The following is a 12707-nucleotide window of genomic DNA, read 5'->3' as shown; positions in this document are numbered from 1 at the left end:
TACTCAGCTTCTTTAGGTTCGCCTATTGTAGTCTCCGTGACCCCTATTTATGGCTAGAAACCAATTATGAGTGAGTACATCCCATGTTCATCTTTTTGTGTCTGGGATAACTCACTCAGGATAGTGTTTTCTATTTCCATCCATTTGCATGCAAAATTAGAGAAGTCATTGTTTTTTACCGCAGCGTAGTACTCTAGTGTGTATATATTCCATACTTTCTTCATCCATTCTTCCATTGAAGGGCATCTAGGTTGTTTCCAGGTTCCCGCTATCACAAATAATACTGCTATGAACATAGTTGAATAAATGCTTTTGACATGTGATAGAGCATCTCTTGGGTAAATTACCAAGAGTGGTATTGCTGGGTCCAGGGGTAGGTTGATCCCGAATTTCCTGAGAAACCGAAACACTGACTTCCACAGTGGTTGCACAAGATTGCATTCCCACCAGCAATGGATGAGGGTACCCCTTCCTCCACAGCCTCTCCAGCAAAGGCTATCATTGGAGTTTTTTATTTTAGCCATTCTGACAGGTGAGGAGCAGAAGGAGGGAGAACATGAGCAAAGAAGTCGGGACCACTAGGGGTGCACCCACCCACTGAGACAGTGGAGCTGATCTACTGGGAGCTCACCAAGGCCAGCTGGACTGCTACCAAAAATGCATGGGATAAAACTGGACTCTCTGAACATGGCGAACAATGAGGGCTGATGAGACGCCAAAGACAATGGCACGTGGTTTTGATCCTACGCAATCTGCTGGCTTGGTGGGAGCCTGGCCAGTTTGGATGTTCACCTTCCTAGATATGGACGGAGGGGGGAGGACCTAGGACTTACCACAGGACAGGGAACCCTGACTGCTCTTTGGACTGGAGAGGGAGGGGGAGAGGAGTGGGGAGAAGGGGAGAGGGGTGGGAGGAGGGGGAGAAGAGTGGGAGGAGGGGGAGGGAAATGGGAGGCTGGGAGGAGGTGGAAATTTGTTTTTTTCTTTCTTTTTTTCAAAAGAAAAAAAAAGAAATGGGTTGACTCGGTCCCGATAAAACTTTATTTATCAAAATGGTTGGCGGGCTAGATTTGACATGCAGGCCATACTTAGCAGGTCCCTGATATAGAACACTTTCAGTGTTGGTTTAACTGTGTCCTCACTGAGAAAAAGGGAGACATAGACTAGACCTCTATCTGTTAAAAGAAAAAAACCTTTCTAATCTAAACCCTTACACAGGGACTGCAGAGATGGCTCAGCAGTTAAGAGCACTGGCTGCTCTTCTAGGGGATTCAGCTTTGATTCCTGTGATGATAGCTCACAACTGCCCGTAACTCTAATCCCGGGCCTTCTAGCCTCCCTGGGCACCAAACATTCGAGTGCTACACACAGCACACATGCAGGCAAAACACCCAAACACATTTTGAAAGAAAGAAAGGAAGGAAGGAAGGAAGGAAGGAAGGAAGGAAGGAAGGAAGGAAGGAAGGAAGGAAGGAAGGAAGGAAGGAAGGAAGGAAAAGAAACTTATATGATCACCAAGCTCCTTTTCCAGCTTACCTCTCAGTATTGAACTTCACAGGAAGTTTGGGTGGTGCTGGAAGTTAGAAAGGGCCAAGAAAAAGAGTCTCGATTCTGTGCTTTTCACTCTTAATGCTATTTGATTTCAGTACCATTTGACAGTATTTCATTACGGAATGTAAAGCCTACATTGATGTAACACTTTCTGGTCACGATAGTCTCTAAAAACTAAAAAGGACAGTGTTGATTTTGATCTCTTCCTGTCACTGTTTGCTCTGTAAGGATGTCATCTTAACCCTGCAAGAGAAGCTGTCTATCAAAGGCATTGAACACTTCTCCCTCATGCTGGAGCAGAGGACCGAAGGGGCTGGGACCAAGCTGCTGTTGCTTCATGAGCAGGAGACGCTCACCCAGGTCTGTGGAGTAACCCCAAGAATGATAATGCCGGTGGGAGCAGAGCCTGTGGAACCTCCGAAGGCCCTTTCTCCAGCCCTCTCATTGTAGCGTCTCTATTCCCCAGGTCCTCTCTGAAGGAAGCACCACCTTCAGCATGTCTCAGACACCTCAAGGAGACAGCCTCCTTTTATTGCCAATCTGTCATAGACTTCTCCAGATTTGTCATTCAGAGGCCAGGCAGATACTGGAATGTAGCTCTGCAGAGTGACATTTTATGTTTCTGCAATGGTTTCTCTGCTTGTTTTGATCATTAAAAGCAAAACTGTTCACAAATGTATGTAAATGAAGACAGAGTCATCTATGTAGTCCTCTGCTCTGGGTGCATACTCAGGACTATTTTTGGGAGCCTACAGTCACTGCCCCAGTCCCGCCCACTATAAATATGGGATCTACTGGTGTGTCCCAATTCTTGGTTCCAAAGGTGACACCCCATCTGTTCTCTGGGGAGACAAGCTGAGTGCTTACAGCTGCACGAAACATACCACCTTCACTTGTCTCAACTTGAAACAAGCTGAGCATCTTGCTCAAGTGTCTAAGTATCCACTCTTGCATAGGAAAGTTCAATGAAGAGATAACTCTAGAAAGAGGAGGTGGGGGGACATGATCAGCTGAAGCAGCCAGATACCACCAAGGGATGAAATGACAGGAAGCATTGCCCTGCTAAAGTGCTTCTTATTTGGTGCATAATTAAAAGCTAATATCTGGAATGGGCTGGAGGGATGTCTCAGCAGTTAAGAACATGTACTGTTCTTCTTGAAAACCTGAGTTCAATTCCCAGAACCCACATCAGGTGGCTCACAGTGGCCTAGAACATCAGCTCCAGATCTGACACCTCCGGCTTCTTTGGGTACCTGCGGCTCACATAATTAAAACGGAAAATAATTCTTTAAACAAAAATCAACACCTCACATTTTGCACATCAATTCCCTCAAATAGCCCTATTTTGACAGAATCCCAACAGGATGTGACGGACTGGGAAAGTCGCAATGTATGTTGATTGCCACTTCTGTATCTAATTTGACCTATGATCAAGTTTAAATCTACATAGCCATATTTAAAATCACTTGCAAAATAACCCACGACAAAGCTTATTTTATGCAGTGTCATAGGCGAACCATCACTTATATTCAGAACCCCTCAAGTGAAAGCTCATTGTGTATCCAAGTTCCCCTGGAAATAGAACCTTAGCCAAACACTTGAATGTGCAGAAGTTCCCTGAGAGATTATGATCAATACTGGGAGAGGGGTGGAAAATAGGAATTGGGCAAATTGGGAACCAACAGAAATTTCTCAGCAAGCCAGTTTCCAGCATGGGACTAGAGCCGTATCTGATTAGAAAGCTCAGAGTGGTAGCATCAAGCACATGCGTGTCAGTGGTACCTCACCTGGGGTGAGGTTGGCATTGGTAGCAGGCTATGCCTGATGACTCCTCAAATTCCCTGACCCATCCAACGGTCCCAGGCGCATAGAATAAATAGCCTTCAGTTTGTGACTGTAAGTGAGAGTGGTGTGGGCAGCGTACCCGTTTCTGAGTCTAATGGAAGTTCCACAACTTTATCTTTCCCTTACAGTTCTACTACATGAGCCCTATAGGAAAACATTATGGTGATTGAGGTGAACAAAGAATCAAAACTTTTTGTGATGCTACATATCTAGAGCTTAATAAAATGGGCCAAATAGCCTGAAACCAAGCAACTCCATCCTTTTGAACCGTCCAGTAGAGTCAGAGCAGGATAAGAACTGGTGTGATAAAGCTGTGTATATGAGCTCTTGTCATCTTCTCTCCTTTCTCATGATGCTTTCTCTTTCTTTCCCCAGCCTCTCCTTTGAACATTCCCATAACAAGTCCATTATGTACAACCCCTAGCCCCAGAGTCTGCTTCTGGGTACCCCAGCTTTGCACAAAGGCCAAACTGAAGATTTTGTTAATGTAGAAAAAAAGAGGAATGTGATTCTTTGGGTCTCAGTCCTTTATCAGTGAGCACCTATGAATTCTTAAATGATGTGTTTGCTCTTCCAGGTGACACAGAGACCCAGCTCCCATAAAATGAGGTGTCTTTTCCGGATCAGTTTTGTCCCAAAGGATCCCATTGACCTGTTAAGGAGAGATCCGGTTGCCTTTGAGTATCTCTATGTTCAGGTAGGTAAATGTTTAGATCGTTCTATATAAATGTTGATATGACCATAAATCAACCCCACCATTGTTTTTCTTTCCATCATCCATCCTAAGCACAACAAACCATAAAATAAGTGTGTGATACTCTTTACATGTCTATATTTGGTTTTGAAATAATTTTATTACTCTTGTAAAAGTTTCAAGAATCTATACCCTCCATCCCTATTCATTGATCATTGGTATTATCTCATTTGTATTTTAGTTTAATACAGGTACATATTCCTGTTTTCTTTCATCACAGAAATTCACACACAAACGTTTATTCTACAGCACAAGAAAGCTAGTTGTTACTTCAATCATGTATTATTTTTGATATTAAATATGCCATGTATTTTCCAATAACAAGGATATTTTCTTATATAAACTCTGTTCAATAAAAAAAAATCAAGAAATAGGACACCGATGCATGCCCCTTATCTCATCTTTTATCTACATCCAAATGATGCCTGTTGTACCCCAAATATCCTTTATGCCATCAGTTTTTCCAGAATAGAATTCACTGTGGAATCTAATTTTGCATGTAGGTTGGTTGTCAAATTTCTTTGGTGTCCGTAAATCAGGTCTATCCTTTATCCTCCTTTGGTGACTTTTGTGTCATTGAATTTAAAAAGTACTAATCAGACATTGCATAGAAATCTTTCTGTTTGGGTTTCTCTAGTATTTTCTCAGGATTAGGTTGAAGTTATGAGTTTGCAAGGAATGGCATGAGTGTCTGTGTCCTTCTCAGGGTAGCATACGAGGAGCAACATGTTGCCTGGTTATCCCCTTAATTGTGAGGCTGACTTTGACTCTTATGTGGGTGGTGTCCTTGTAAAAATTAACAACTTTTCTTTGGTAATGACTATGAAATTTGTGGCAAGTCATTTTGTGACTTTTATGATGTTATAGTTCATCAAATTGTCACCCACTAATTTTTATTAATAGTATTAATTAGTGATTCTTGCTTGAATCTATTGTTACCAGGATGATTTAAAATGACATGTCTAATCTCATTATGTCTTCTTTGTTGATCAGTTGGCATACTATAAAAGTTTTTCCTTCTCCATATATTTATTCATTCATTTTGGCACTTAAATTTCTCTGAGATACCACAGTAATGATTAATATTAGGATTAATAATTTTCAGAATTCTAAGATTTTTAAATATATATATATATATATATATATATATATATATATATATCTTCTCTAGATTGTCTATTTTATATTTTATTATGGGGTATAATCCCCCACAAAAAAACCTGCCAGGGATGAGTATCTGGAACAATTTGTCTGAGAGGAAATGTATTGATATAGATAGATGTGGGTAAGTTTAGATGATTCAATATTTAGATGTTCCTATATTTTTGTGAATCCATCCTATCATTCTGACTTAAATTTCCCAATGCAATTGGAATAAACATTAATAATCTATATTTTGGATCTGGACAGATGGCTCAACAGTTAATAGGACTGGATACTCTTCCAGGGGACCTGAATTTGATTGCCAGCCTCCACATGGCAGCTAACAACCACCTGTAACTACAGTCCTAAGGGATCTAATGACCTCTTCTGGCCACTATGGGCACTGAATGCACATGGTACATAGACAAGCTTATTGGCAAGACACTCATACACATAAAAATAAAAATAAATCTCAAAAAAGAATCTATTCCTTTAATGTGTAGTACATAGAATCACCCAAAGCGTCTATAAGCGTGTTTTTACCTTCACATTCACAAAACCAGGAGAAAAACAAGTCAAAAGACAATACATATTAGGTTAAAGAGAGATACAAACAAGATAGATGTGGCAAATTACATCTGTTGGGATCAAGTGGCAATAAGCCCTAGAGATCAGAAAACAAGCCAGAGAAAAAAAAAGAAGCAGAATGTACAGGTACATTCTAGTACGCAGGATCCTCAGAAAAGACCCTAGTAACTTTCCCCATCTCTGTGGTCTTTGAACAAGACTTTGTTTTTTTAGCTCAAGAAGTCGATTAATGTTCATGAAGATAGCTCTGCTCCTCCAAGATAAGTCCAATCCTGTTCAGAATGTACAACCTTTTATAAAAAATGATTTTAAATGTATATTGCATTTTCCAACCTAAACAGAGAGACTATCATGTTCTGGGTTTTCTCAGTGTTAAATGAGGTCATATGCACCCCTGACTTGACAACAATGACCTTTGTTCCTCCGATAGGCCAGGAAACCTAGCCGATTATGGCTGCATAAAATCAAGAGTTTGATTCTCATCTTATCGGATACTGTGCCTTCACCATAATCCAACTGAGCCTCACTCAGAGGCTAGGTCACCTCTGATAAGACCATGTGCTACAATTATTAGCTAGTTAGCAGCAAATGAATAGCTCCAGGTACCTGTTAGTATAAAGCTTTAGACAGTGAAATACAGAAACAGGCTGTTCTCTGTAATTACAGTCTCATCTTGAGAACAGGATGGGGCTTTCAAACCATCCGGCTTCTGTTGAAACACCACAAGAAGTCTACTGCCTTTGTAAAAGGGAAAAACATGGCTGTGCTTGGGGAAGGGAGACAAGAAGTACCTCTAAAGCTCATTATGTTTTGTTTAAGGCGTGTCTGCTCAAATTAAATGCACGGAGAGTTTTCTCATTTGAAAGACATCTTTTATACCAGAGGACTGGCCTCAAAATAAGACAAACTGTCTGGAGAGTTTGCCTGGGGACTGGGAGAAAAAGGCTGATGTTGTTTCTGTTTTCCTGCCTTCCCTTTCATGGGGGTGGTGGTTTATCTACTTCTTAAAGGAATAGGCTGCACGGGAGATGGATAGCCGTATACTATGGGCAATGGAGACTAAAATCAAGTGACTATCATATTATATTTCCCACTCAGAGAATAAGAAATGAATGTGGGTTTTTTTTTGACTTCAGACTCTACTTGGAAATGACTGTATCGCAGACTGTGTGGTGCGTCTAAAATAACCCATCTGTCTTCTAGAAGTCAACAGGTCTCCTGTGTGCCCATGTTGGGTTTTAAGCTACTACAAAGATGCAATGAAATTGCCCAGAGAACAGAAGAGGAAACAGAAGTCACACATAGTACTTTAAAAGACCTAAATCAATTTAACTTAGCAGACTCGGAATGAGGACAGTCACCATTGGCCAGATAAAACATAAAGATGCAAACTGGTTTCATAGTGATCATACGTATTCATCTCTGAGTCATTAATAGCCCGTGAGGTCTTTTACAGATTTTAGCATATATATTAGCAGTAAACTCTAATGATCTAGACTGTTCTAATTCATAATGATTATATGCTTACCGATGTTTGCCCTCTTCACTCTCTATTCAGAAAAAAAATTGTTTATACCAATTAGTAAACAGGATACAACCCATAAGCCACCAAAATCTTTACAAACATGTTAATATAGTATTGTTTTCCTCTTAAGCATGCATTAATTACAAACAAACTTTTTATAAGCATACTATTCACCTGTAAGACTGTATTTTAAGTAATAGATTTAAAGAGTAATAAAAGGATGATTAATCTCTTTCATACACACACACACACGTTCGTGTGTATGTATAATTCATGTTGCATACCACCTCTCCAGGGTCATTCTTAACTAATTATATAATAACTAAGCGACTAATTAATTGCCTTGTCAAAAGAGTCATGCAGAAGTCTGTTTAAATGCAAGTGTCTTAGTTATTGCTGTGATGAAACACCATAACCAAGGCAACTTTTTTCAAATGTTTCTTTCAAAGCATTGAATTGGAGCTTGCAGATATTTTCAGAGAGTTCGTGCTATGATGCTGGGAAGTGTGGTGGCAGGCAGGCAGGCAGGCATTTTGTTAGAGCAGTAGCTGTCAGTTTCTATCTTGATCCACAACCACAAAGCAGAAAGTGATAACTGAGAAAGTCATGGGCTTTTGCAACTTCAAAGCCCACTCCCAATGATACACTTACCCCAACACTGCTACACCTCCTAATCCTTCCTAAATGTTTGGAGACCAAACATTCAATCATATGAGCCTACAGGGACCATTTTTGTTCAAACCACCACAGCAAGGTAAAACAGGAATGAAAAAAATGGTTCAGGCCAGCCAGAGGTCTTAGGGAAAGTAACAGTAATGACTCGTGTTTCTATAACACATTCCATTTATGAATTATCACAGCAACCTTTCAAATTAGCTAGCTCTCAAGTTAGTTGTTCTTCAGTGCTCAACGAGTTTTTACATAAGAAAACTAACATGTCATGGCTAAAGTAACTGTAGTGGTAGTTGAAATAGCCTACTGTCAAACCTGGGCTTTTTTATTTAAGTTTTATACATGCACTCGTGTATAGTTGAAATAACCTACTGTCAAACCTGGGCTTTTTTTATCTAAGTTCTACACACACACACACACACACACACACACACACACACACACACACACGTCTGCTTTGAATCCTTATGCAGTAGCAGTTTTCAAAAATGTCATTTGACAAAATAACTTCTCACAAACCAGCTTCTAGGCCTGGGACAGTAGCTCGGTCCTTAGGAAACATAAACACATGGGTTTCATCTCAAGAGCCCACATTTAAGCAAAAGTAAGACATAGAAGAACAAGCTTGTAATCCAGCATCAAGGAAGTAAAGACGGATGAGTAGAGCCCAGAGGGTTGCCAGCCAGCTAGCCTAGCCTGGGAATTTACCTAGCCTTGGTAAATTCCAAGCTAGTGACAGATTCTGTCAAACTATAAATAATAATAAAAAGGTGGATGTCTCTTGAGGTCTAGCATTCACAGATGTCCTTTGACCCTAACACACATAAGCACACATATGCCTGTGTGCCCATGCATACATGTATGTATACATACACACGGGCACACACCACATTCTGGGCTTCCAGTTCTCTTAGTGGACTATATGAGACAATCTTACCTAGGCTGTTAACATGTTGGGGCCAAGATCGCCTCAAGCACTTGAGCATGATTGTTAAAATCAAAATTTAAAAAAAAAACAAGTTACAGCTTTAAAGTGTTTTTGAGGGTATGACCCAACCATCCCAGGTCTTGCTGTTTAACAGATCCCTTTCAAACACAAGCTGCTCCAGGAAGTGTGCTCCAGGAAACTATAATGTTTTTCAGGGGAAAAAAGGCAAAAATCCTTTTTGGGGAGGCATTGGGAGGACAACTGGACTCACTTAGCAATGAAGCAGTGGACTGAGAAATATGCATCCATCATATGTAGATACAAAACCTATGATGTGCTAAGTATGCAGTGTTTAAATACTACATACAGAAGCCACGTAGTGGTGCGTGGTTCTAACTTCATGAAATCTGTATGAGGTGATTACTAATGTGCTTCCCTTAGAAAGGGAACAAACAATAAATTGCTGCGAGTGTTTCCCTTTAATGTCTACTTGAGAGAAGGCAAAGAATCCAAGAAGGATGCAGGAAAGGGTATACGTTTTTCTCCAACTAGAACCCAGTTGTCAATATAAAAATCAGTCAGCACACATACTGAATCTTCTTACATAGTCTGTATGTTCCTTCCACTCTCCGCTCCCAACTTTGCTCCTAACAAGAGAGAGGAATCCACTACTCGAGTCTAGTATCTGTGGCCATTTTACCATACATACTCAGCCACTTTGGTTAACTGAGATGCAGTCTGGTGATTTTGCTCAGGCTAGCCTTGAATTTGTAGTTTACTATGGTGGTTTGAATGAGAACGCTCCCCATAGGCTCCTGTATTTGAATGCTTGGTCTCCAGTGGGTGGAACTGTTTGGGAGAGTTAGGAAATGTGACTTTGTTAGAGGAGTGTGACACTGGATGTGGGCTTTGATGTTTCAAAAGTCTTCATTTTTAGTTAGGTCTCTGCCTCACTTTGAATAAGGATGTGAGCTCTCAGCTACTGCTCCAGCACCATCCCTGCCTGCCTGCTGACATGTTCCCTGCCATGATGGTCATGCACTCACCCTCTGAACTGTAAACCCCCAATAAACTCCTGCTTCTGTAATTTGCCTTGTTCGTGACACTTAGAACAGTAATAGAAAAGCTAAGACATTCACATACCGCAGCCTCAGAAGTAGCTGCAATTACAGGGTGTAATATCATACATGGCCTACATTTTGACCCATGCTCTGAAAAAAAACCGATTCCAAGAGATAACTCCCACATAATCACATGCTTGAAATGGGAGGGCTGCAGCCATTGACATGAATAGGTTTTAATAGCTACCCTTAGAGCATGTGCCAATGTCCGTGATAAAGCACAAGCCTCGTAATCCTTAAGCAGCTCTAGTGAAGTGTTTCCTATGAGCTCCACTCATGTATGAATAAACTGAGGTCAAGGGTTCAAATAAACGGGAAGGTTTCAAATGTGATAGCTATTGTTGGCAAAGCCAGGACTGCAAACCCCAGTTCCACACAAAGCAAGACTAGGAATGACATAAATAAAGCTTTAGAAGTGTGCTTACAGCTTCCAAGTACAGTTTAACTGTTTTAGTCCGCACAACACCATGCAATTAGGAAACAGCATCACTCCATTTTAGGGAAAGGAAAACTGAGGCACCACCAAGTTAGAAGTTTGCCCAAAGCCACAACTTGTATGAAATGAATGAAGTTTGGAAGCTTGGATTCCAAGTCCAGCAGCAAAAACCACATTCCTCCACAGTGCTTCCAGTGTTCAGCTTCAGCACCTGTGTTTGTCAGTTCCATCCCCAAATTCTTAATTATTCTTACAAAAAGCTAAATATTTAAATAACAGCTTGTCGATGACTGTTAAACGTTTTGTGTGGTCGCTGTGTTCGTGCAATTAAAGACTGACTCAACTCCAAGCAGCACGGTGGGAATGTTTCCACATTTAGCATTTCTCAGTACCTTAGAAGTGAAGGTTGAAACACTGGGGAAACGCTTGTCACCTGCTCCTCTAAAGGGGAGCACAAGGCAGCCCATGCGCTGATGAACTGCGCCCTCTGCTGGTCTCTTTGCAGAGTTGTAACGACGTCGTTCAGGAGCGATTTGGACCTGAGCTGAAATACGACATTGCCTTGCGGCTGGCCGCCTTACAAATGTACATCGCCACTGTCACCACCAAACAGACGCAGAAAATCTCCCTCAAATACATTGAGTAAGTGTTCACACTTGGTGCGGTGAGATGCCGTGGGGTTTCCTTCACTTTTCTGTATCTGTTTGCAAAGTTCATCTTGTTCGTGGCCAAATCTTTGTAAACTAGTGGGAAAATAGATAAAAAATTTTGTCTTTTATAATAGGAAAGATGCATTTCTCACTTTACCCACCTTTAGAAAACTACAGGCAAAGTGAAAGCAAGTTCTTAAAATGATATGTACACCCCAGATTGATGGCTCACTCCTGCCACCCCATCAACTTTAGCAGTAGAGTGTCCTGAGGCAGAAGGCTTACCATGGGTACAAGACCAGTCGAGACCACATAACAAGATTTTGTCCCCAAAACACCATAAAGAAACAGCTAGGCCTGATGGTGCAGGCCCATAATTTTAGCTATTCATGAGGCTGAAGCAGGAGAATCCCGAATTCCGGTGCAGCAGACTGAGTGCAAGGTCAACCTGAGCAACTTACTGTGCTCCTCTCTCAGAGGCAGGAAGAAAATCAGTATCAGAACATTTGGTGCCCAGGGTTTACTTCAAAGATAAATGGGTAAACTGAGGTACAAGATTATTAAGTAGCATGTTACTTCTCCAATTCACCATATAGGATTAGGGGTGGGGAAGGGTTAAATCCCAAGCAGGGGAACTACTCTTTGTGTCTGAGTTTGTATGATAGACGGGATTATTGTGAGAGTCTAGTTAGGCTTGGCTGCCCCTCAAAAATACACCAATTAAAGAGACAAGTTATAGGAAGAAAAGAAGAAAGAAAATGAATCTCATGTGGTAGAACTGAGAAGAGGAACAAAAAATGGGTATACTGAGCCCCAAGTCTATCTTTAGGGTCCTGACATGAGATTTAGATTTGTGGAGTTTAGGTTTTAATAGCAGGCAAGAGGTATATGTAACTCAGCAGTCTTGATCAAAGTGCGGTCCTGCCCACCATTTAATCTTCATTGTTTGGTCTCTGTTGCATGGTATTCAGAGAAAATGTGGGGAGTGTATATATTTCTTCCTAGGAGGCAAGTTCCTCCTCTGGATGGTACCACACTTCAGCCATTGCCTTCTTCCAGTGTGATATTCTTGGAAGAATTCATTTTCTAGGGACTCCTTTGTCTTAACAGCCAGCTAGAACAAAGAATGGGCACGATTGTCTCTTTAGAATCCCTCCTCTCCTGCTAGGGTGGTTATAGAATAGTGATTCTCAACCTGTGGGTCACAACCCCTTTGGAGTTCAAACATCCTTTTCACAGGGGTTGCCTTAGGCCATCAGAAAACACAGATCTTTATGTTACAATAGGTAACAGTGCAAAATTACAGTTATGAAGTAGGAATGAAATAATTTTGTGGTTGGGGGTTACCGCAACTTGAGAAACTTTATTAAAGGATTGCAGCTTCAGCAAGGTTGAGAACCACTGTTACGGAGGGACATTTTCTGAAGAGTCATCATGGCAGGAGATCAGCTGGGCCTGGTGGCTCACACCAATAATCCTAGCATTGAGGGAGTC

The 12707-nt window shown here is 41.1% G+C and overlaps 1 protein-coding gene across 9 annotated transcripts in view; it reads left to right on the top strand.

Moving 5' to 3' along the window:
* Positions 1–12707, top strand: part of Frmpd4 (FERM and PDZ domain containing 4) — a 644634-nt gene that overhangs the window by 605897 nt on the left and 26030 nt on the right. For all 9 annotated transcript variants that reach the window (XM_075956800.1, XM_075956799.1, XM_075956798.1 and 6 more), the window contains 3 exons: positions 1780–1911; positions 3974–4093; positions 11069–11205. In XM_075956800.1, coding sequence (XP_075812915.1) covers positions 1780–1911; positions 3974–4093; positions 11069–11205 — 389 coding nt within the window. The remainder of the gene's footprint in view (positions 1–1779; positions 1912–3973; positions 4094–11068; positions 11206–12707) is intronic.

This window comes from Microtus pennsylvanicus, chromosome X (genome assembly GCF_037038515.1).
Source record: "Microtus pennsylvanicus isolate mMicPen1 chromosome X, mMicPen1.hap1, whole genome shotgun sequence".
Taxonomy (NCBI): domain Eukaryota; kingdom Metazoa; phylum Chordata; class Mammalia; order Rodentia; family Cricetidae; genus Microtus; species Microtus pennsylvanicus.
Note: the sequence above shows the minus strand (reverse complement) of the source record. Positions and strands in the feature narration are given on the sequence as shown.